Source organism: Amphiprion ocellaris, chromosome 23 (assembly GCF_022539595.1).
Source record: "Amphiprion ocellaris isolate individual 3 ecotype Okinawa chromosome 23, ASM2253959v1, whole genome shotgun sequence".
In the NCBI taxonomy this organism is placed as follows: Eukaryota; Metazoa; Chordata; class Actinopteri; family Pomacentridae; genus Amphiprion; species Amphiprion ocellaris.
Genome location: NC_072788.1, coordinates 22,266,031 through 22,292,370, shown reverse-complemented (window position 1 = coordinate 22,292,370; position 26,340 = coordinate 22,266,031). Strand labels below are relative to the sequence as shown.

General features: G+C 39.1%; 1 protein-coding gene across 2 annotated transcripts in view; it reads left to right on the top strand.

Moving 5' to 3' along the window:
* Positions 1–4,717: 4,717 nt before the first annotated feature.
* The window catches only part of tnfsf10l (TNF superfamily member 10, like), a 77,228-nt gene continuing 55,605 nt past the window's right edge, over positions 4,718–26,340 (top strand). The window contains exon 1 of one of the 2 annotated variants that reach the window (XM_023261564.3): positions 4,718–5,262. In XM_023261564.3, coding sequence (XP_023117332.1) covers positions 5,011–5,262 — 252 coding nt within the window. In that variant the 5' untranslated portion in view covers positions 4,718–5,010. The remainder of the gene's footprint in view (positions 5,263–26,340) is intronic. The other variant, XM_023261572.3, reaches the window with a different exon arrangement.

Here is a 26,340-nt window from a genome sequence, read left to right as displayed (position 1 = left end):
TTTTTTTTTTCAGAATGAGAAGTTTGAGAAGTTCTTGTGAGCATTTTTGTGCTGTGAGCATTTGTTCTAATCAGTTCCCACCACTATGAACCCAAACTGACCACGGGCTTAGTTTCACACTCAGAGGTAGAAGTGTCACAATACACCAGCAGTGAGGTTTAAAATAATAAATACTGATATCATATTAATAATAGAAACATGATGACTTCATAAATAATCCAGCACCAATAACTAACTGGAAGAAGAATACAGAAGGGGGAAAAGAGAAGGAAAAGAAAGAGAAGAAGAAGAAGGAGGAGAAAACAGAAGGACAAGAAGTAGACAGAAGACAAAGGAAAAGAAGAATAAAGAGAAGAAGAAGAACGAGAAGTCAAAGAAGTAAGAGAAGGAGAAGAAATAGAAAGAAAAGAAGGAAAACGAAGAAGGAGCAGAAGAAACAGAAGAACACAGAAGAAGAACACAGAAGAAGAACACAGAAGAAGGAAAAGAAGGAGAAGACAACTAAGAAAGACAAGAAGAACTGTCACGGGGTTCAATGGGAGCTCAGGCGTAGGAAATGAACAAATGGTCTTTGAATGCAACTCTGGTTTATTAACAACGTTATCTGGGACATCAAACAGAAATCAGGACTAACACTGGGGTAGCGAAAAAGGTGACCATGACAGAAGTCCTCACAGCTATGGTGCCTCTTCAAACCAGAGCAATTACTATGACCCAACTAAACACGAGTAAAACTAGGAATGCTCTGGAGTACTGAAACTAAACACGAGGCTATCCCTACAATGATAGCGAGAGGTAACTACAAACTGAAGTCATCTCAAACACAGTGTTTCTTTGACCAGAGCTATAACTAAGACCGGACAACAAACTCACGAAATATACTGGGAATGCTCAGAACTGGCTCTCAGCGGTGACAGCCAGGGTTTGGAGCAGCAACAGGTGAGTGGGGAAGGACAACAGGAGGAGGGAGTCGGCTCGGGTGAGTGTTTCCTCGCTCGGAGGGTCCAGGGCCCAGTGCTGACGGCACAAACGGCAGGAACGCGGTGGGTCCAGAAGGAACACGTCGTTCCTTCTTCTCTTTTTCCTTTTTGTTTTCTTTACGATCCGGCACTGAGAGCTGGGTCGTGTCTGGTTATATAGTGAACCAGATCCTGCTTGATTGGTTGCACTCTACCAGTTAATGAGCTGGCTGATTGTGGCAGATAGGAACACCTGTTGCCTCCTCTGCACTGCTGGAATGCCTTAACAGGGAAGAATGAGGAGAGGGGAGGGCACTAACTAGGCCTGGCAGCAGCCAGCCTGACAAGAACAAGGAGAGGAAGAAAGAGACTAAGAAAGATGAGCAGAACATGGAGAAGTAGAAGAATACAAGGAGAAGACAGAAAAAGAAGAAGAAGGACAGATGAAGAAGAAAGAGATTAAGAAGAAAGAGAAGAAGGAGAAGAAGGCAACTAAGAAGGACAAGAAGAAGACAGATGAAGGAGAAGCAAAATGAGAGGAAGAAAGAGGAAAAGAAGAAAAAGACAAGCAGAAGTAAAAGGAGATGAAGACAGAAAAATAATGAAAAGGAGAAGAAGAGGAAGAAGGAAAAGGAGAAGAAGGAGGAGCAGAAGGAGAAGAAGAAAAAGGAGAAGACCATTTCTTCTCAAGTTTTTCTACAGATACTGTGCTAATGGATAAAAGATCAGTTCTTTTGGCCATGATTAATCGTGTAGTGAAAATCTGATATTGTAACAGTCCAACACAGAAGATATATTTTAGGTGTTTCTGGAAGTTCATCTAGAGAATCTTGCCTGCTGTAAACTTTTTTCAGTTACTGGCAGCATTCGCCTCAGGCTGGAAAAACAATTCAAGTGATCTGACACTCACCTGCAAAAAGAAGCCTCAGATGGAGTCCACTTCAAACCCAAATCACCGTCATGTCAATCCTGAGAGCCTTTTCTTTCTTGACGTGCAAAATATTTGACTCGTCTTCCCCCCACACCAATGTTACCACCGTGGATTGAACCATCTGGGTTTTTATACTGCTTCCAGTTCAAATGTCATTCCATCTCACCTGCAGACAGCATTGCTTCCTTCTTGGCAACCAAGACTGGAGAGTTTGGGATGGATCGCTTTCACATCTGGTGCAAAAAGAGCTTGGTGTGGGAGCAGCTTTCGCAGATCAAAAAGCATTTAAAGTTCCTCTCATATTGTAGATTTAACCCCCTACAAACGCATCCCTGAGTATTGAAGTTGCAGATTCATCCATAGAAATAGTCCTTCCAACAGCTCAAGCACTGTGAAACTACTCAATGCCAACCTGAAGTACAGATTCTGAAGAATGATGCTCCACACCGCAAGAATCCTGGAAGCCTATGTCAGTGTTTTAGAGCAGTGGTCCTCAACCACTGGGCCACGGACCGGTACCAGGCTGCACAGAGACAATAAGAATGGTTTATTTCATATTTTATTTACGGTGGAGTCTGCAGGGTGTTTTATTTTGAAAAATAGCCTCCATCTATGCTTGTTTCCTGCACTTGATATTAAATGAAGCCGTCAATCTGCCAAAACGAATAAAAAACAAACGTCTCCGGAGAGCTTCTTTTGAAAGAGGGAGAGGCTTGATGGTGACCCAGAAGAAAAAATAAGCAAATATTTAGCAATAATAAGTAATTTTATTTGTTTAGGACTCATGACAATCTGTGTACGTTTGTCTGTCGGTTTGTCTGTGAGCAACATTACTCAAAAACAAAAAAACAGATTTGGATGAAATTTTCAGGGAAGGTCAGAAATGACACAAGGACCAAGTGATTAGAATTTGGCAGTGATTCAGCTTATAGTCTGGATCCACAGATTTGTTAAAAATTTCTGTATCATTGCAAGATAGCAGCAAGGTGTCACATCAATTCACGCCGTCCGCTACATATTTAGGTCACATGATTCGCTATCTGTACATAACACACACCTGTGTTCAGCGCAAAGTCATTTTTACTAAAGATTTCATCCTTCGGTAATGATACAACGATTGAGCAGCCTTGGTGCAGTACTACACTCTCTGAGTGCTTTTCTTGTTTGTTATGAGCATGAAGACCGGTCCATAGAAAGTTGTCTTGCTTGAATCTGGTCCGTGGTGCACAAAAGGTCGGAGACTGCTGTTTTAGAGCATGGTGTTGACTACTTGATGTCTCTTTATGCATATAAAATCATAACATAACATGTTAATAAAGACTTGGGAGGGCAGTAAAAGCTCTCAGACTGCACTGCCGCAGAGTTGAACATATTAAAAGTGTCATCCAGCCTCTAATCAAACAAACTTTAAAGAGAAAAAAAAAAGCAGAACGTGACTCACAAAGAGCCTCCTGCTGTTGAAGCTGACCGGGCTTTCTCTGGTTTCTGGTCCGTTTGCTTCAAACCAAAGAAGCTGGGTGTCTGTGTGATGGTTGGAAGCTGTCTGACTGGCAGAGGCCCAACGCCGGCCCGTCTCTGATAAACAGCTCTGACGTCGGGCACTGCTTTCCAGCTGTTTGCAGTGACTGAAGGGAAACAAATGAAAGCCGAACTGTTAACACGGTTTCTGCCTGTCTCCTTCCTTTAAAACCTTCACTGAGTTTGGGAGAAAATATGAGCCACATCACGATTCTCCATCTAAACACAAGCCAAGATAATAAAGATAATAAAGACGATCTAAAAACACTCTGTTTTAAGGTGATTTAAGACAGGATGGAGGTTTTAATGAGAAGAAAAGTTTCTTCTTTTTGGCTGCAGACACCAAGTAAAATGTTTCTTCCTGACTCTGAGAGTTCACGTTTTCAGCGACCACTGGGATGTGTAAATATAATAAACTGAAGGGCGTTGGGTAAATATTTGCTCTCAAACAGCGTAAAGCTCTAAAATAGACCAAAAAACCCACAAATACTGGAGGTAGCAGCTCATACAGGAGAGAGGATCAGCACATGCATTTGCAGCTATCAAAAATAAGCTTTTTCACATTTTTCTCATCAAAAATCCTTCAATGTAGCACTGCGACAAATATTTATTTTCATTATCAGTTAATCTGCTGTTGCAAAGATGGTTTAAATTTCCCAAAAATAGTCCAAACAAGTTTGTTTGTTTTGACCAACAGTCCAAAAATAATGCATTTTTTTGTTTGAATTGTTTGCATTTTTGATTGAGAGGATCAATAAACTGGCAAAACTGTTACTATTTTTCCTGTAAATCCCCCTTAATTTGACCTTTTTCATCAGATGTTTTAATTTACTCACAGCTACTGCAGAGTCCTGACAAGTCAAGAGTCAAACAAGCAGAGAGCGCCCTCTGTCAGGTCATTCTGCAGCTGAGATTTAAGCAATAGCAAAATGTCTTTAAGGAATTAGTTGAGTCAGTCATGCAAAAATAATTTTTTCATTGAATAACATGTTTGTGTTGCAAATATCCTCAGGTGGAGATCAAACATTTTACTTTTCTCTATGAAAAATATCAACCAAGTGTGTAACATGTTCTGAAATAAAGTTGATATATTTCAAATGTGGAAATCTCTGGTTCTCTTTTTAGATTTATGGCAGTTTCTCTACTTTTTTGGAGATAAATTAGAGAAATAAGGAGAAACTCTGGGGGGCAATAACTCCATGAATATTTCTGCCTGATTACTTTCCTTGTATTTTGTGTTTTGGCAGAGTCCCCTGCCTCGAAAGCACGGCTGAACCTGAAAGACTGGTGTGTGACCCAGAGGGAGAGGGAGGATTCCTGCACAGCTCCAGGGTGATGAGGAGGTTAAGCCAGCCCCTCTCCGTCCTCTCTCGGTTGCAGCCCACCACCAGTCCAGCTGCCTCCAGTCCGACTTCACGCCGCAGCACAGCGCAGAGCAGACATGGACTCATCCAAACTTTAACTTTCAGCTCTTCCTCTCTCGCTGAGCTCCCCGTGAAAAGCTCCTTTGGCAGCCGAGGACGCATGGAAATCTAATTTCGCCCCAATTTTCGGTCAGTCGGTCAAGTCTGTGGAGGCTATTGTTTGTTTTGCTCGGTTTGTATGGTTCACTCATGCGTCGGGAATGCCATGGCCACTCCGAGCGCACAGCAGCAGCACCAGGATTATTTCAGATCGGTGAGCAGCGAGTCCACCACCTACATGATGGTCCCAGCCGGCGGGCCGAGCGGGACCGCGGGGCGCAGGGAAGCGCCGTCCAAGATGTGGGTGGCGATGGTGGTGATAGTGGTGGTGGTGCTGCAGATTGCGTCCACCACGGGGCTCTTTGTCTACCTGAACATGTCCATATCACAGGTAAGAGCTGCTTTCCGCCCAGTTTTACCGCTTTTGTTGTGTGTTTTGGAACGCATGTGTTCCTTTGTGTGGGGTTTATGTGGGAGCGGAGCCTTTACTGCGCAGAAAAGGTGAAAGAAAAGGTCAGAAAACAACAAGCAACTGGTCAATTTCCGCACAGTGTTGGGCATTTGCTCAGGAAAGATGTGCTCCAAAGACCAGCTGCTGCAAGTCACCACAGAAAGTTTGTTGAGGAGATGCAGTGAAACTCGGTATGGAGGGGGTAATTCATTTCTGGAAGTTCGCCCCCGCAGTTTGACTCGTCAGGGGCTCCTGGAAAACAGCTTTGCCTGAACGGGCTTGTTGTTAAACAATGCGGGGCCGCGATTTACAAGCAATCAAGCCAGAGGAGAAAGGGATAAGCGGCGTGTCTGTCCAGCTGCGTCGATCAAACGTTAAACTGCGTGCGTAAAAGGGAACATGCTGGAGCCATTTGGGTAGACGCAGGCTGTGGCGCAGAGCTGCTATAAGTAGGTTACAGATGTGTGCAGAGGTGAAATATGCAAGTCAGCGATGGAGGTGGGCTGTCCCCCAGGGTGAGATTCAAGTCATTTTTATCTCCTGGAATATTAATATGGAGGGAATACAACTGCAGCAGCTGGATGTGCGTCAGCTGTAAAAATAGAGAGCGCAAATCATGCTTTAGGTTTTTAATATTTGTTACTGGCTTGCTTGAGCAGCATAGGTTGCTTGTTGTGGAAATCAGTTTTCTCTGCCTATGCAAGTTGCTTTTTCTTGGAGAAACCTGATTTACACCAGCTTAATGTTGTTAGAGTGTGTGTAGATGTGTGTTTGCTCAGGGCGCCAAAAACAGCAATTTTTGCCTGTTTTCTGTCCTTTTTTGTTGCAATTTTAGTGCATTTTTTGAGTAAATTTCCCTGATTTTATCTGCAATCTGAGCAGGAAACATCCAAGGATGAAAATATGGGAACAATCCACCAAAATGTGGAGATTTTTTTCAACTGTGCTTCAGATTTCTAATATTCCTGCAATCTCTTCTTTCTTTCATTGGTTTATTTGAACAGCTTAGGTTGCTTGCCCTGGAAATCAGTGATCTCTGCCTCTGCAAAGTTAAATCTGCCACTTGGAGAAACATGATTTAAACAGTTTTGATGTCTGTTAGAGTGTGTGTTTGCTCAGCCCCCCAAAAAGCAGCAATTTTTGCCTGTTTTCTGTACGTAATTTTGCAATTTTAGTGTGTTTTTATGAGTGAGTTCCACTGATTTTATCTGCAGTCTGAGCAGGAGACATCCAAGCATGAAAATATGGGAAGAATGCACCAAAATATTAAAGATTTTTTTAAACCATGCTTCAGATTTTTGATTATCTCTTCTCTCTCTTTTTTTTTTTTTTTTGGCTTATTTGAACAGCTTAAGTTGCTCGTTCTGAAAATCAGTGATGTGCAAAGTTAAAACAGGCTCCACGTTTGTTAGAGTGTGTGTAGGTGTGCGTTTACTCAGCCCTCCAAAAAGCTGCAATTTTTGTCTGTTTTGCTATTTTAGTACATTTTTAAGTGTAACTTCCACTTGTTTTATTTGCAATCTGACCAGGAAACATCCAAGCATGAAAATATGGGAACATTTTTTTTTAAAATCATGCTTCAGATTTTTAATATTCCTGCAGTCTTTACGTTCTTTTCTTGGCTTACTTGAACGGCTTAGGTTGCTCGTTCTGGAAATCAGTTATCTCTGCCTCTGCAAAGTTATATCTGCCACTTGGAGAAACATGGGTGAATCGGTGAGATGTTGCTCACTGAGCCCTGGCAGGGAAACTACACGATGACAAGTGAACTCATTACTGTGTTGTTACTGCTCAGTGCAGGGAGGTTTACAGGACGGGAGAGATAAGCTTATCAGGAAGATGGAAACTCATTGTTTGCAGTGCAACAGCAGAGGTTCCCTATTACCGACTGTATCTGTCCTCCTCCTGTTCCGACTTGGTGTTAGGGGAAGGTAATCCGACTGATGAATTGGGGTTTTAAAGGAGGTATGTGTTGATATGGAGTCCGGGAAGATGCGTTTCATATGGTTCCTTCAAGGGAAAATGTACATATTGGACTTGACATAAATCTGCAGGGATGAAGGGCAACAATCCAGATATGTGTACAAATCCCAGCAAGAGGCCCGTTTCATTCAAAGCAGGTGTGACATCAGAACCACCTGCTAGATATTGTCTCCGAAACATTAGGAAATTAGAAACCTCTGGAGGCGTCTTCCTAATGGAGGTCTGTGGGGCCTCCGTGGATGCTCGGATGCTCTATGGAGGCTGGGATGAGGTCTTTGTTGGGACTTCCTGAGTAGTTTTTTGATGCGTGGTACGAGTGTTTTGTTTTGCTGGGTAAGACTGCTGCAGTTAGGGAGTGTTTATGTGCTCGTAAAACTGCACTGCAATGGGATGATCCACGTTATTCACCTCACCTGTCAGCTGATTTCATCCAAAGTGACGGCAAACGAGCCGCAGTTATATGGAAAGGGTCAAATTTGGGGCTTTTTCAAGAGACAACAAAAATGAAATCAAATGAGCAACAAGCAGAAACATCAGTCCAGGTGTCTTTTTGCTATTTTTAAATCACCATCACATCAGAAGCTCCAGATTATGTATCTATGAAAAGCTCCGACCTAGCTTTGTGGTTGTTTTTGGACTGGAGTTGACCCAAAACTTAGTTACTTTGCGCTAAAATGACAAAAATCCAAGTCGAATATGCTCATAATACCACCATACACAGTTAGAAAAAAACACTGAAATACATAATATTTTCTTCACTAAATGAATGATTTGTTATTCTGTTGTCTATTAAAACTCTAATGTTCAGCAGCAGTAGGATAGTGTCATCAGTGGTCTTTAAATGACAATGTGCAGACAGAAGGTATTATTTTAAATTGTACGCTACTGTTCAAAAGTTTGGGGTCACTTAGAAATGTCCTTACTGGTGAAAGAAAAGCATTTTTTAAATGAAGATAACATTAAATGAATGATAAATCCAGTGGAGACATTGTTAATGTGGTAAATGACTATTCTAGCTGGAAACAGCTGATTTTTAATGGAATATCTCCATAGAGGTACAGAGGAACATTTCCAGCAACCATCACTCCTGTGTTCTAATGCTACATTGTGTTAGCTAATGGTGTTGAAAGGCTAATTGATGATTAGAAAACCCTTGTGCAGTTATGTTAGCACATGGATAAAAGTGTGAGTTTTCATGGAAAACATGAAATTGTCTGAGTGACCCCAAACTTTTGAACGGTAGCTTACATCCATATGAGCCCAGTCTCTGACATTACAGTTGCTGCAGAACTCAAGTGACCTTTTTAAGGCAAATTTACCCTTGAGGTAATTAAGTAGTTTGGTAAATACGGTGTTTTATGCGCATAATACTAGAAATCCTTTAACCTGGTAGAGCTCAGCATAGCGCCGGCGCTATAACTGCATATTCATTTTTGATTGGTGGTAGATCTGAAAAAGATGAGATAGATCAATCCTTCTTTTTGCATATAAAATCTGGGGAGTTCTACTAATATTTCACACTTTCACCAAGTCTCAGAGCGTTTTTTTGCTGCAGTGACAGGTTTGTAAATATACACAATAAAACGCACACAACAAATCTTTAGAAATGAGACCATGGGATATTGTGCAACTATTTACATTTACACATTTGAAGGATACAGCTATGTAATTTCTGTATTTTCAAATATATATGAAAAAAACAAAAACATTTTTTTAAGGTTCATTCCACTTTTAAGCCATTTATTACAGTAGTTAAGACATGAGTCAATACATATTATTAAAACTTGGGCTATAAGGGTTGTATTGATGTAAAGCAAATGAAAATGTAAGAGTATATCCTGGCACAATGGTAGGTCTTAAAGGGTTAAGCTATTTAGTTTTTACTCAAATAGTGAACATCTGTTTGATCTTTTTATGGCCTTTGAGGAAGAAGAGGGAAAAAAATACACCAAGAAATCTATCAAACTTCTGCCTCCAGCTAGTAGAAAAGCAACAACCATACGTTAAATTATTTCACTATGTCAACGAAGGTCTTCATTTACATGAAAGATGAGATAACGAGTGAATGTATGTTAGTGGGTGAAAAGCACAATTTATAACCCATTTAGCTGATTTCGATCTCTCTTTTTTTTGACGTGTCAGAGGTAGCCTGCATAAGGAATAGTTTAGAGATGATGTAAGACTGAGACCAAATGAAAAACAGGGAGTTGTGTATCTGCATGTGGGGGAATCCCCCGGTTCTCATGTGAAGGCCAGCTATTTTTAATCTGGAAACAGGCCTCTCTTTCGATCGCGGCCGAGTTGCAACCCATGGCCCGGTTAAAACAAAAGATACTCGCAACAATGAGCAGCGGCACAAAGAGGAACAGTCGAGCTGCGGCGTTTACAGACAAGCAAACAGACACATGTAAACACAGACGCTGCAGGTCTCACCTGTGTGTGTCCTGCTGCATCATGCAAAACCAGCTGCTCGCTTTACACAAACGAGCTGGAAGTATACAAGCAGAAAAAAAGCCTGCTGGGTCATCCAGATGAGCTACTACATATAGAACTCAACACACATGTCCGGTTAAATAGCTGTAAAGCTGCAAAAATACGTCTATTAATCAAATCAACAATCAGTTAGGAGGTTCTGGTGCTGAGTTTTCTGCTTTTTCTAACATTTTATAGACAAAAATCATTCATCACAGCCCTGCTTAATACTTTTCATGTGTTTGTTTAGTACTTCATCTCAAGTACACTTAAAAAATACGGATTTTTGGCTTCACCTGCCTCCATAAAACACTTTTTATTGCAGTTAAAGAACGTAGTAATGTTTCTTGGGACAAAATAAATCAATTTAACCTTTAAATTACAAATTGCAAAAAGGTCTCTTGTCATTTATGCCAGAAGCTTAAATGACTAAAGTATGACTACACCATGCATTGTGTATGTTTCTAGTTCACTATACAGTCATAACATGTTTTATAAAGTGAGTAATTAGGTATGTAGGGCATCCGTGAATGCATTTCTTCTCAGAGTGGAGATAAAAGGTTTTATTAGCCGTGTTTCTGCTGCAGTTGTTGGGAAAACTTTGTGACTTGCTTCATCACATGAGCCTCAGCAGAAACAGTATTTTATTTGACATTATAATCAGTGTAAAAGTTTGGTGTCCTCAGTCACCCTGACGACAGACAAGAGCACACACTTGATTCTGTTTGGAGGTTTACACTGGTTGTATTCAGGCCTGTTTGCATGTGTGACCATCAGAAATTTTTGGTTCTCGAGCCGTTTGTGTTAATTTGTGTCATTTGTGTTATTTGCGCTTGTGAATGCACATTCCAATCCCTACACTTCACTGGTCCACTTTAGTATTGTTTGGGTTCAATGATAGGCTCTGACTCACCCTTACATGCAACAATATGCCCGGTGTGTGTGTGTGTGTGTGTGTGTGTGTGTGTGTGTGTGTGTGTGTGTGTGTGTGTGTGTGTGTGTGTGTTTGTGTGGTCTGATTTACACAGGTTTGATGTTTGTCAGAGTGTATAGAAGTGTGTTTGCTCAGCCCGAGAAAAGCTGCAGTTTTTGTCCGTTTTCTGTGAGTTTTCTGTGATTCACATGTGTTTTTATGAGTAAATTGCCCTGATTTTACCTGCTATCTGAGCAGGTAACATCCAGGCATGACAATATGGGAAAAGTCCACCAAAATATTGACTAAAATTGAATTCAGGCTCCCTAAATGAGAGAGTACCTGACCTTTTTACAAGTTACATCACAGCCTCAGTGCTTTGATGTTCATACACATAATGTTGGTAATTTTTTTTTTGCAATTTTACCGTGTTTTCATGAGTAAATTACCCTGATTTATCTGCACTCTGAGCAGGAATCATCCAAGCATGAAAATATGGGAAAAATCCACCAAATTATTGAAAAAAGTAATTAATTCAGGCTACTCTAGATGACAGAGCAGTTGACTTTTTTTAACCAGCCACGTTAAAGTCTCAGTTCTTTGACATTCATATGTGCAAATGTCGAAAGCTTACTTCCTAAAGGGCTGAAGCCACAATGCTAATTTCTGTGCATTTTTTCAAAGGGAACTGGTGAATTTATAAGCTTGACTCTATTTTATGGTGTTTTCAGCCTGGAAAACCTCTGATGATAGATGAGTTGCTTCAGTTACAGGAAGAGCTGTAAAGATTAGTTCATTAAGTGTTGAGAAACTCCTTCCATATGTAATAATTGGTGGCATTTTTAATAAACTGCAGCTAAGACGAGATTGTTAGCCGAGTTAAAGGCTACGTTGCAGATGGCAGTAATAAACAGAATGATAAACAGAATAGCAGAAGAAGAAAACAAAGTCAAGTTGTTTGCCAGCCGCTAAAAACCTCAAAGAAGAAGAAACAAACCAAACTTTGGCCATCAACGAGAAATAATGTCTTCAGGAATTGTTTACAAAAAGGGAGAGTTGTAATTATTTCGTCATGTCAGCTGGTATTGACCACATTTAATGCCAGAGACAAAGGCAACAATTAGAAGCCGAAACAGCTGATCGGTCACGAAGTTCAATGTTTTCTACATCAGAACTGGACTTACTGAGTTTAGTTCCTCAGTTAGAACTGATAAGTCTCTTTGATGAAGGTGAAACATCTTCATGAACCAAAAAGAAAGAAGTCCCGTTGCTTTTTCTGACATTTTACAGGTACTGTAAGATAAATGTCGGGATTATTTGAGTTTTAAACATCCAGATTGACTCTCCAGACTCAGCTAGTGATCTTAAAGTCATACTCTTTTTTCCTTGTTTCATATTTGACAGAGAAATCAAGCCAAAAAAAATGCCTTAATTGAACGTTGTCGCTAAAATCAGGCATCAAATATCATTTTTGGGGCCACATTTTCCATTATTTGACAATGTACATGGAAAATTCAGTGTTGCCCCCAACGAGAATGGAAACACGTGCTGAGGGGGTGAACACGCAACACGTGTGTTATTGGGTGGGTTTGTATGAGTGCGATAAAGACTTCAACACACACACACACACACACAGGTGCACACGCAATTGGCAAACGTTTTCTTGAGTAAAATGAAATCCATCACTGCAAATATTTACATTTAATTCGGAGCTATTAATAACTAAACCCCCCCTGCACCGACCTCCATTGCCAAAACACACAATTCTCCCCCTTTCGCTCTTTCTCCCTCTCTTGTCTCTTTTGCCTCCCGCCCCCCTGCAGCCTCCGAGTGTTATGCTTTCCGTCCACATCGGAGAATCGAGTTACAGTCAGTCTTAGGGCTCAAGGGTGGGACGAATTTTTCAGGAGTGACACATGCAGTTTTTTCTTTCTTTTTATGAGTTTTAGGAGTTAAGTGATTTCTTGGCAGCGGATGTGTGTGTGTGTGTGTGTGTGTGTGTGTGTGTGTGTGTGTGTGTGTGTGTGAGCTCTACATGCATCCAAACAGGCCTTGGGCACGTCTCCAAAGTAACGTGAGGTGTTTATAATGGGTGTAAAACACACGAAGAACAAGAGAAACAGAAAGCAACAGGCCTCAATGTATGTGTAAATGATTAGCGATGGACGGTGAACTTGGCCTTGCTTTTTTTTTTTGTCTGACTTAAATTGATGTGACAAGGCCAAGATGATGTCAGTTAAATAATCTCACAGAATTTTATAATCACAGAGAGGGAGCTGGCGTCAGTGCACAAACAATGCAGTCAAGAAGTGTTTGGTTATTAAAACAGCAGAATCAGATATGATGCATTAAGCTTTTTTTTGGACAAAAGTCAGTCAAAAACAATGACTCGAGTGGAGAAACGTGAATTTATGCATGCGTGCTCCCTGTGTTCATGGCCAGGTCACTTGGATGAGGATGAAAAGGAAAGCAGGGATCACAGGCAAAAGAGAGGAAAGACAAGAGAGAGGGAGGTAAGAGGAGAAAGTGGACCTGAGAGTTGAAAGAGACAGAATAGTGACAGAGGAGGTTGACGGTTGGACGGGAGTATTGAAAGCTGTAACTGTAGTATAAACTCAGAAACAAGAAAAGGAGTTACATTTTAGCCCACATCACAAATACAAAGACCACAGACACATCTGGATCAGTTTAACTGTGTATAATGTAGAGTATTTTTATTTGAGTGTATTGTATTAGCATCTTGGGTTTGAATATCTGAATGTGCATTTAGCATTCTCAGATAACTTATAGTCTTACAGGTTTCGAGATTCAGAGGTTAAAGTTTAGCATAGCATACATTATATTTAACTGATAGTGAAAACCATGTGTTTTCATGTACAGATTCATGAGCTTTAGAGGTAATGGTAGATGTTTTTTACCTTTGGACACAGCCAGGCTAGCTTGTATGCAGTTTCCAGTCTTTATGTTAAGCTAAGCTAATCAGCTGCTAGTCACTTCATATTTACTGTACATTTGTTCATTATGATCCTGACCAGACCAACAATTAGGATGTAGCATGACAGAACTCAAGAAATTAGGTTACTTTCTGGGTTTTTTTTTTTTTTTTTAGCAAAACATCTTGCATTTTTAATTTATATTAAACATACCTGAGCTGGGAAATGTTTAGTAGAGGTGCCGGGATCCTTGATGATTATCTTAATAGGCAATGTGAAAGTGTAAGTGTGGTCATTGTGTGTTTCTGAGCCCCTTTTGCAACGTTTCGGTCATGTTTGCCATCGGTCTTTTGTATTTCTCTCTGCAGAAGGAAAATTCATCTTCAAAAACTTGACTGGTTGACTGACATAAAGACTTTGAAGCCAGAAGAACAAATGAGGCACTAAATAGATGTAGTGTGTTCGTTAATTCATCAAATCTGTCATGCTTCCTCCCCACAAAAGAAATGTGAACAAAAAGTCCCATAAATCATGAAACGCTGCAGTGGAACTAAGGAAGGAGTGAAGCTGAAAGGATGGAGAGCTGTGACGGATGGAAAGATCGTTCATACGTTCACATACAACAGGAGCGTGCTGCTAGACGTTTTGTCATCTGATTGTGTACATATAGATCGACCCACAACACACACTCGGCCTTGGTTTAACAGCACGACGTGTGAAAACAGGATATTTGTGTTCCCACGTTGGAATGCCCATTAGGATGTGGCTACAGCTGTGTGTGTGCCAACAGCTGGTGCAGAGCTGTGTGTTATCTTTGTGTTTGCTCAGTCAACACGGCTATAAAGATAAATGTAAGGTGTGAGCTGCTAATGGACGTATGCTACGTCTGGTAACCGCTATCTGTGCTGCTAGCATTTCTATATGGCTGACGGTGATAGCAAAGCGTGTTAACTGGTGCATTTCTGTTGACCTACATCACTAATCTGCAGCAGTTTTGATAACCTCATTAGGGATTTTGCTCATTCTATGTCCAGTTTATGAAAGGTTAACAATGTATTCATCCATTCTGCTGCCATTCAGATGCAGGCCAAAGTGGCAGCAAACAATTTGTGTCGTTCTGTTCGACCAAAACATAGTTAGTTTGCTACGGAATAAGGCAAAACAAAAGCAGTGAGACACTTGTTTCAGGTCTATGAAAGAACAGTTAAGTTAAAAAGAGAAATAAAGAAAAGCTAAAAGCCCTTCTGGCCTTTTGTTTGCCTGAACAAAATAACGTCATAGTATAGTATGTCGTCAAAATCTGTCAGGTTGTAAGATATTTTGAAAATATTTTCAAGTTGTAAAAACGCTTTGGTAAAGTATATAATAAAAAAGTCATAGTATATTATATATATTACAAAATGTCATAGTATAGTATATATATTACAAAATGTCAGTATAGTATATAATAAAAATGTCAGTATAGTGTATAATAAAAAAGTCACAGTATAGTATATAATTTAAAAATATGATAGTATAGTGTATAATAAAAAAGTTCTACTATAGTATATAATAAAAAACTTCAGAGTACAGTATGTCATTTTAAAAAATCAAAGTACAGTATACAATAAAAAAGTCATAGTATCGTTTGTCACACAAAAACGTTAGCATATAATGTATAATAAAAATTCATAGTATAGTATCTAATAAAAAAAACGTCAGTCTTAGTATTTAATAAAAAAACGTCATAGTATTTAGTTAAAATCTGTCAGGCTGGAGGATATGATGAAACACTGAGCAGCTGTATTAGATCACAGCTTCTTTTAGGATGTGTTTATTAAATTATACGAACTCTGTAGAGCACTGGACCCATTCCTGGGCTTTTGATAATTAAGTGTCTGAGCATAATTGGTCAGTGGGGTCAATAACAAGCTCCAGCTGATCATTTACAGTGCTACTAGGAAACAGATGGACATTAATGTAATGATTATAAATTGGAGAATGGAGGTGCACCTCAGCGCTGACCTCCTACAACGAGACGTCCTTCCTCTTGTCCATCCATCTTCCCTCATTTCCGATCTCCACTGTAAGCGTCCATATGGCTCCCATCATATACGGTAACCAAATCCTTCCCGTGCTTCCTTTCCACGCATCGTATCAAAGCAGAGACGGAAAAAGAAACTGGAACATGTACAGTAGGATCGCAGCTAAACTTTGACTCTGATGGGGGTTGAAAGAACAAAAAAAGGAGAAAAATAGTGTTTCAGGTTGTTCTAAGGTGGTTGTGCTTGGTTGTGCTTGCTAATGCTTCTCAGATTTTGAAGCCCTAGAGGGACAGCGCTATTTTAGAAATGGTTTTACTTTCAAATGTGTCCATTCTCTTGCCAAAAATGTACAAATACCCCATGTCAAAGCAGGAACTGTATTGAAACCATTACGGGGAACTTAAGACACCTCTGAAAAAGCGGTTAGAATTCTTCAGGGCTTAGAAACTCTACAGGGGAGGTTCTGACTAATAGAAAATGTACAAAGCATGAGCATTTTCAAGATCACCATGTGTCTTGTAAAACCAGGAATCCTTAAACACAGCAATTCCGTCATAGAAGAATAGAAATTAACTGAAAAACCTTTAAATGTGCAAATTATATTAAAGTTATATGCTAAAAGATGAATAATATACCAGAAAACACAATTAATTCATTCTTTTTTTACCAGTGTCACCATGAGAGCTGAAATTATTAGGTGACTAACTGGTTAATAATTGGTAATTTAAAAGACAAAACACAATTAGCTGTATCTTTCTGGCAAAAAAGCGCCACATTTTCTGCTTTTCTTTGCAGTGAGTGGTAGTAAATTGAATATATTCTAAATTTAGGGTTCAATATTAGAACTAAAGTGTTTTTCTAATGCTTTGAATGCAACTGAAAAATCAGTTTGACCATTCAAACCCTTTTAAGTACTTTGAGCACTCCAGTAAGACAGCAAAACATCCCCAAAACAACCCCCGAAAGTTTCACAAAAAAGCTATGACGGTCACTTCGGCTGTTTTTTCCCCCACTTTGCTTGTTTGTCTTTGTCTCCTGGCAGCATGAAACTCAACAATTCCTCAAGACTTCTCTCCATTTGCTTTTCATAGAGGGTCAAAGTTTTTGTTTGTTTCTTCTTTAAGGCTTTTTAAGGCTTTTTAGTGGCTGACAAACTATTTCTTTTTGTTGTGGCGGAAACAACCCTAATTTTCTTTTTTTGTGACATTTCACTTGTGCTTTGACTTTGCTTGACCGTTACATGGAAACGCGGTTGTAGATGAAGTGAATACAACTGATTATCTTAATGATCTGCACTCATGTAGCACCTTTGCTGCTTGCATTTCATTTTATCATCTTGCATAAGCGTACTTCAGCACATGGATTGGTTTAATGCAGCTGGATTGGTCAATGACTAACATCCATGACTTTGGCTCGGGAGATTGGTGGTTCAGATCCTGGTCAGGCCACAGTTGTCCCGTGAGAACCCTTAGACAAGGTCCTTAGTGCTACTCCTCCTACCTTTGCTTTGGATAAAAGCATCTGCTAAATGAAATTGTAGATTGAAGATAACACTGTCTTCCACAATTGTAAATTGTAATCATCAACCTTGCAATTAGTGGATGTCCGACTCCACCACATGAGCTACAGTTGCCATCAAACAGAGATTATTACTCAGAGGGGCTCATGTTTTGGCTAATTAGCGTCCATCATAATGTGTAGAATGTGTGCATTATGTTATATGCTGCGTAGTGGAAACGTGTGCGTGATTGTGAGTATTTGCGAGTGCGTGTTACCTGATAAGCTGACAGTTGATTGGATGGAAAGTTCTTAGCTGGTTTAACATGACCTAACCCTGGGAATGGGCTGACAGCTCTGTCCTGGCACAAGGAAAAGAGCTTGTTAGCGTCGGCAGAAAGCCTGTACTTCAGTTTTTTCCTTTCGCTCTGATAACAGCATTTCCACCCGGTAATAAGACCTACCTGTCCCTCTGTCAGCTCTCATTTCTGTACAAATTAAACAACCGGTGAACTCTCTTCTGTAACTCCTGTCTCCCAACAGTTTCCTCTTTTCACCCCGGTGCTGATCGGCCGTTTGACTTTCTCTGTCTCACTGACTGTAAAGGACTCTGCTGTTTTGGCTTCTACCGGGAGCCCATCGTAGCCTATAATCACTGCCTTTCCAGATCAAAAAAAACCCCACAATCACAGCAAACGAGTTTTTTGGCTTCATGTTTCATAAAATATCACTGCCTCATTAGAAGCTCGTAAGGTTCTTGGACATGTGAGAACACAGGTCATCCGTGAATCAGTGACTCAGCCTGTGAGCATAGTTTTGGCATTGTCTGCAGCTGCTGAATGGAAAACCTTAGTAAGAAAAAGCTCTGGGAAAAGAGGCGAAATTATGAACCTGTCAGGCAGTCGGTCAAAGCTTCACTTCGGGCCTTGACTTCTAAATAATGCTGTCGTTTTTGGTATTACTCATTTTTGCCTGGTAAAAAATTGGAGGCGAGCGAGGTTAAGAAAGCAGATCCTGGCTGAACACCAACAGTTTAGCTCTTGGATGAACACGTCACCAAACCTACATCAGCATGAGAAGTCAAGACATCAGAACAGAAAATAAAAAACATGCTTAGAGGCTCTGCTTCGGCCTGGATGGTAAATGATTGGAATTCAGCGTCTTAATTGACTTTTCTGTGAGCACCTAAATTAAACACACTGATGCTAATGTGCTGTATGTGTTTGGACAAGAAGTCAGTGTTTCCAGAGGTAGCTGTGTGGATATCTTAACTGTATGTAGAAGAGATAGAAATCTCGCATGAATATTATGAAAACATGTGCCCAATCTAGGATGGGGGCTTCCAAAATATTATGAAGAACAGCCAAGAAATCTCTAGATTGTAACAGACAGTGGTTCTAAAGGATGAAAGGGCCGCTTTTAAATTGAAGTCACAAAGAGCCAGTACAACAGTACTGCTATTAGTTTCTTTATATTTCATTACTTTTATCTCTACAGTTTCAGCAGTTTAGAGTTTTAACCAAGTGTAACAAGCAAAAATAAGAAAAAATTCTGTTTCTTAAATGGCTACTTAAGGCTGGATCCAAAAGCGAGTCAGTCCCCATAGACCTCCATGTTAAAATGTCCAACTTTAAAGCAGAAATAAACATGTTTGGAGCCTGGTACAATGAATGTTTTGGTTTCTACAGGTAACTTCCTTGTTCATGGTAATTGTACAGATGAAAGTTCTACAACTCACATGTCAAATTCAACAAATTTCAAAGGAAATTTAATAACAGGACAAAATGGTCACTGTCTTATCCTGATGGTATCTCTAAATGAAAAGTCCAATATACACTACCGTTCAAAAGTTTGGGGTCATCCAGACAATTTCATGTTTTCCATGAAAACTCACACTTTTATCCATGTGCTAACATAACTGCACAAGGGTTTTCTAGTCATCAATTAGCCTTTCAACACCATTAGCTAACACAATGTAGCATTTGAACACAGGAGTGATGGTTGCTGGAAATGTTCCTCTGTACCCCTATGGAGATATTCCATTAAAAATCAGCTGTTTCCAGCTAGAATAGTCATTTACCACATTAACAATGTCTAGACTGGATTTATCATTCATTTAATGTTATCTTCATTGAAGAAAAATGCTTTTCTTTCAAAAATAAGGGCATTTCTAAGTGACCCCAAACTTTTGAATGGTATTGTACAGCAAACTTACAGTGGTGCTAGGGGAAGAGTTCGGGATTTGTCAAGTTGTTTCTGTCTGGACCAAAAGTCCATCCCTAAAGTCAAGCTGCCAGCAAGGTTAGACTAATGGGGCTTTTCATGGGTTGAATAATACAAAAAATGTGACACCTTATTTCCTCCTCTCAATCACAACCTTGACTTTCTTGTGTGAAGGAAGTTCTTCACTTGCCAGTAAGAGCTCGAACAACTTCCTTGGCTTGCTTTAGATTCTCGGAAAGATAGTTGACATCATCATAGCCGCAAAGAATCCCATTAGTTTGGATCTCAAACTGGTTCTTTGGCTTCGAGAATTTGCAAGCGTAGCGGTATTTACCACTACTCGTGAAATGTGGCAAAGCTGGCAAGCCATGCAACAGATTTGGATTCACCAAATGAAGCCGAATTGATCCAAGTCACAAGTGAAATGAGAAACACGCTGCTAATAAAAGTCTGAAGTCAACATGTGGGAGCCATCCTCTTTAAGGATTCACTTTCATTTGCTAATGGATGCTACCAATTGCACACATGTTGCACACTAAATTGTGCATTTCCTGAGTTTAACTTAGTGTTCTGTATCGTTTGGTTTGCCACAATGCAAGGCAAGTGCAGTTTCAATATGACTATTCCATCAGTCACAGTGGTAACGACAGCCCGTGATAACCTCTGACCCTGCAAACAGGCTAAGAAAGCGGGTTTGGATCAGTTCACACCTGGTTGTTTTGAGTTCATCTGCCTCATGTCTCGTAAATGTTTAAACCATTGGGAGATTTATTCCACAAGTGTCAAGGTCTAATTAAACCGTCAATCATTCCCAGAGCCAGTTCGTCGAAGAAAATCAGTCCACGTGTCGTTAATAAACAACCAACGCTGAAAGCAATCATGCCACAGATGCCAGGATATCTGATAGTTCACTCTGTTAAATTTGCCATGAATAAAAAATGTAGCAGTGTGACGTTTTCTCTAAAAAAAACTGTCAATATACTTAAAAGATTTAATATTTTAGCAGATAGTGTTTTGTGGACAGAAAATGAGTCATTTTGTGAGGATATTTATTGGAGTGCACACCATATGGGCGCCAATGCTTTTATGCAGCATTTTGATTTTGAAAATTCCCTCCATAAAATCATCCATCCATTAAGTACATTTCTGGCCCCGTTGTTGATAAAAACATTGTTCCGATAAACATCTCTAGCAGATACTGTGTAGCGTCTCCCCAGTGTATTATATCAGAATCACAGTGGATGTGCATCGTATTTATTGCCACATTACACTACAATGAGTAGAGCTCTGTATGGTCAATTTTCCATTATTTCAGATCACATTACTTGGACATATATTACATCTACCCTAATCTTAAACCGACTCCTCACTCTAAAATGCAATGATTTACATTATTGTGCACCAAAAGGGAATCCACACAGATTTACGTCTTCACAGCATGAGTAACGCATGGAGACAATGCAGAGGATGTGCATCATCCAAGGAGTGGTGTGTTTTATGCGACTGAGGATTCCCAAAAGTCACCAACAACTGCAGCTACAAACACTGTTTTTTTTTTTTTTTTTTAAAGTTGTTTTTGGCCTTTTACAGCTTTATTTGACAGGTGCAGTGGAGATGGACAGGAAAGGAGGGAGAAGACATGCAGCAAAGGACCAGCCCCTGTACATGAGTCACCAGCTTAACCCGTTGAGCTATACGGACGCCCCACAAACACTGTATTTTAACCCCACTAACTCATTAAAATAGTCATAAAATCTCCAGATCATGTGAAAAGAAAACGCACTGGTTGGCATTTAGTAGTTTTACTCCCTGTCCTGCTCAGAGTTCCAACAATATCCCGAAAAATAATTCCAACCTTTGTTTAAAAAAATGATCTTTTCAGCCACTCTTCTTGTTTTTGCATTGTGTGGGGACATCTGGACCCCACCAGAGAAAACAGAGGTCAGCTACAAAACGTGCTACTGCAATAACATTTACTAAAAGCCCCTCTTGAGTCATTCTTGCTCACCATCTCCACACAAAAACACACTTAGATAAGGCTCTTGCCCACCCATGCTGGACTTGCCCACCCACAGACCCGCACTGGTTCACTTGTGTATTCTTTTGTGAAGCATCCGCCTTTAATTTTCTCTATTGTTTACACTTTTACTATTTTCTTCTCTTTAATTTTCCCCAAATGTGGTTTATTCATCCAGTAGTTGAACCTATAATCTTGAATTTACTCCTTACTGCATGCAGATTGGTTGTGACGTTACAACTATTACACCCATTTTCAGTTGTTTGTTAATCACAATTTGGACCCGGTGTAGAAATCCACATGTCCATACCGATCATGTCAATGAGAAAGCTGAGAAAACAGCCAGCTGATAATTGTGACCTATGGTGTCCCGTAATCCTCTAAAAGAAAAAGAAAAATGTCACAATGCACAGGTGTTCATCAGTTATTCATAACTGGACTAGACTGGACTGATTTAGACAAAAAAGGTTTGCAAAGTGTATATAATGGAAAGCGGACAGATGCACCATGGTTTGTTCTGTTTAAACGGCTTAGTACACTGTAATAAATATATAAAAATCTAGCAGCAAAGGTGGCAGAAAAATACTATAAAAATGGCAGAATACTGTAACATTAAAAAACTGTAAAACTGGTTTTAAAAAAAAATAGCAGCTAATATATATGTAAAACAATTAATTTTTTAGCAAATTTAAATAATAGTAAAACTAAAATTTCAGTCACATCTTGTAAAAGAGCAGAAAAACTTGCAAAAATTCATATTTTTAATGCGAACATTTACAGTTTTGTCCGGCTTTTTGACCAACATGTAAACATGTAGATTAATACTTCTTCTGTGATTTTACTAGATGTTATCTCGTATTTAACAAAGCAGGGGAAATCTGTAAAATGACAGTTAAAAAAAATTAGCATTATTCAACCCTTTATACACTGTAAATATTTTTCTTGCAAATATCTGCAAAATATATTATTTTTTAACGATTCAAATGTTGTTAAAAAATAAATTTAACAAAACAGGTAAAATCTGTAAAATAACTGTTTACATTTTTTTTCAGTTTTTAACACTTAATATACTGTAAATATTTTTCTTGCAAGTATCAACAAAGTATTAGTTTTTAACTTATTAAAAAAGGTAAAATCGGAAAAAGTGAATTAATATTTGTAAAAATGCAGATTTATTAATGTGGACATTTACAGTTTGGGCCCATTTTTTGGTCAACATGTAAACATATAAATTAACACTTTTTTTCTGTGATTTTACTAGATATTATCTAGTATTAAACAAGACAGCAAAAATATAATAATACTTTTTCCATTTTTTTCCCATGTAATTTAACAAAGTATAAAGAAATTTTAAACCAAACATTGAGAGTTGCAAACGTTAATTTTTTTAAACTACATGGTGTTATTTACACACAGTAGATTGATTTATTACTAACTAACGCACCATTAGTCAGCTGCCCTGTGTGTGTCTTACACTCCACACCTTAAATGTTTTCTCAGTTTGTATTTAAAGTTGAGAAACTCAATAAAAGCTTGGAAATGATTTACTCTAATAAATGCTGAGTTGGTTTTGCTTTCTGTGAAACTTGTAGATCTTATTTTTGGACTTCGATCATCAACATAACTCCAAATCCAGCCTCTGAACACACCTTCTATCTCGCAGTTGCCTCAAGCTTTTCTCTTGTTATGCCTTCCCAGGTGACTGAGACAAACTGGAAAGTCCTGACCTCTCTATGCTCTTTCCTTTTACCTCTGTCACTCTTCGTTTTCTCTTCCCCTATTCACAGCAAAATGACGAGAACCAGAAACTTAACCCTTGGTGACTTTTGCTTTATCAGTAACTTCGATAACGCAGCTCACGTACACATAAACTTACAATAAACTGCATCTTTATCTCGACTCATCTTAACAGCTCCTTCTCGGTAAACACTGACATTCTCGATTGTTTAAAAGGAACACGGAAGTTAAGAAGAAAGAAATAAAGAGCCAGCAGGCAGGTCCACCCTGCTTTTGTACGTCTATAAACTTTATTTAAACTGGAGGGATTCCAAAGCAGCAAAAAAAAAAAAAAGACAAAGAAAGGTCAGAGTTGCACACGCAATAGCTGGGAGTGGTATTCTGCAGGCTCGCTGTGGGGCGGCGTGTGCACGGATGCATGCACGCAGTCATGCATGCACAAACACACAAGGACTGATGCATAAATCTGCAGGTAAATGAGCTACCTGTGGCTTCAAACGCATGCACTTTGCATTCCTTAGGAGCTCTCACATACAGCAAAAGCAAGTAACTGGCTGCATTCAATTGCAATAATTCATTAAAAAAACACGGGGACTATTGTGCATGTGCAGACCATATGTAGAGTTGTAATGTCTATTTGGTGGAACAATTACTGCCCGAGGCTCTATGAACCCCTCTCAAATGTGCATCCAGATTGTTTACAATGGTTTAACACTTCAAACGGGACTTTGATTCAATAACGGAAGATGGACTTAGGACTTTTCTTCCTCACTGTGATTCATTATTGTGGCTGTAACATCTGTTTATGACAGCTCAATGTAGTATTATAGCTTTTTAAATTGGACTAGGTGAAAGCTGTCACAACTTGCTTGTTGCGTTCTGCAGAAAAACACATCCTCCTCAGCGGGAGACGATGCAGCTACTAGGTGGTTTTAGTTCAGGGATGTCAAACATGTGGCCCGTGTGACAAAACCAGCACTCCAGAGGGTCTAATCCGGCCCGAGGGACGACTTTCAAAGTGTAAAAATTACAGAGAAGACTTTAACTGGAAATTGTACATTTGTATAACTATAAATTTAAAATAATTTCTAGACCATGACAAGTTGTTTTGATCAGAAATTGAATTACTATATTGTATTGCTCATTGTTCTTTTGTCATTTTGTCTCATTTTTGTAATATTTTGTCTTGTTTTTTGTCTTTTTTTGTCTGACTTTCTCGTTTGTCTCATGTTTTTTGTCATTTTGTTTCTCGTTTTTGTCAGTTTGTTTCCTTTTTGTCTCACTTGTGTTTGTCTTGTTTTTGTCACTGTATTTTTTGCTTTATTCTTTGTTTTGAGCATTTTGTTTGCACTTTGTTTTTATCATTTTATGTTTTGTTTGGTCCTGCTTGCACTGTCTCATTTTTTGTCGTTTTGTTTCTCAATTTTGTCATTTTTTGTCTGTCATTTATGTAATTTTTTGTCTCATTTTTGTCGCTCGTCCATTTTTGTTGCTTTGTAACTTTTTTGTCAAATTTTTTGTTTTTTTGTTTTGTTTCGTGTCATTTTTTTGTCATTTGATACTCACTTTTTTCACTTTGTGTCTTGTTTTTGTAATATTTTGTCTAGTTTTTGCTGGGGTTTTTTTTGTCTTTTTTTGTCAGACTTGTCATTTTGACCATAAAGTAAAATACTACATTTTTCAGTTCCAGATATCTGTGACTAAATATTTTGTGTCTTTGTAAATATACTGTGATCTCTAAGTTGTAATGTGTAAATGATAAACTGAGGCATAATGTTGTTGAATTTATTTCTCTTAAGAAATTTCAGGGTGTTGAGAATGTTTTGTAAAAGGATAATTCCCTAAATCTGAACTTTTTGCACTAAAACAAAGGAAAGAGTTGGAGTTGTGGTTATTTATAGGTTGTTATGCTGTGATTTTACTGGTCACTTGAGATCAAATTGGGCTGAATGTGGCCCCTGAACTAAAATGAGTTTGACACCTCTGTTTTAGATGCAACTAGATATCTCATTTTGTGCATCCATATCTCACCACAAGCGAGCTACAAGTCTCCCAGCGAGGGATTTAGTGCATGCTAAACGTGCACGTGAGGCTCTCATGTGACACGCATCTGTGTGCACTTTTAATGTCTTTTTAAGTCTTAGAGATAAGTTCTTGTCCTGTGATGTTCGCACAGCGATTAGCATTGACATTTCTCAAGAAAGGCCTCCTTCATCGTTGCAAAAATTGCCCTCGAAGCTGCAATCAGAGCAGCTTTTTCGTCGAAGCTGTTGACTAAATGCACACTCATTAAAGTGAAAAGAGCAGAAATCAAAGTTCATTGCGATCTGATGTAGAGACTGAGGTAATAGCGAGGAGGATGACGTTGTAAATCTGTGAGTTTACCGCAACAGAATGGAATTTAAAATGCAATAATGGAGCTGAAAATATAAAACAAAATATATAAGTGAAAATATATTCAGCTGCGACTCCAGGTTGTTCTCAGAAAACCTTTTGGAGCACCTCAACATAAAATGTGCGGTGAAATGCCAATGTTTCCCCGTCGCAGTGCATGATGCAGGACCATGTTTTCAAATGGTTTCACTTTTTATTCGAGTTTTTAAGAGTATGGTCTCAACCTTGGCAAAACCACCTCATTTTTTTTTTTTTTTTAAACATTTGAAGGCACCTGCTGCTGCTGCTGTCTGGGGGAAATTTACAAAGACCAAACATACATTCCTGGATGAAGGAAAAGCACTGACAAACAGGAAGAGGAGGGTGGTTTTTAATCACCTTTAGCCTGTTGTTGGGGCTATTTGGATGCATTTACAATATCCATTTATTCACACTGTCATTTTTATGCAAATATATTCAAAATGCAGACTAAACTCACAATTAGATTTAAGTCCAAAGTCACCAATAGTTGGGATTAAAAGCAAGGTTTACGATGCACAATAGTAGGCATGATCAATCTGCATGCAGTAGAAGCATTTTGATTTTAAAAAATCTGTATTTTCATGTTATTTATGGGCAAAGCTGGCTATTATGTTTAAGTAAATGACCCCCCACAATTATGAAAAGTGGCTAAAAATAATCTACTTCTTCAGTCTCTAAAACATTTTTCACTTAACGTCCTCATTTTAAACGCCTATCGTTGTCCTTGACTCTCCAGTTCAGTTGCTCTGCTGAAGTAAACCGATGCTGGCATGTGAGACAAGGCCAGGACTCATGTGGTTGCAT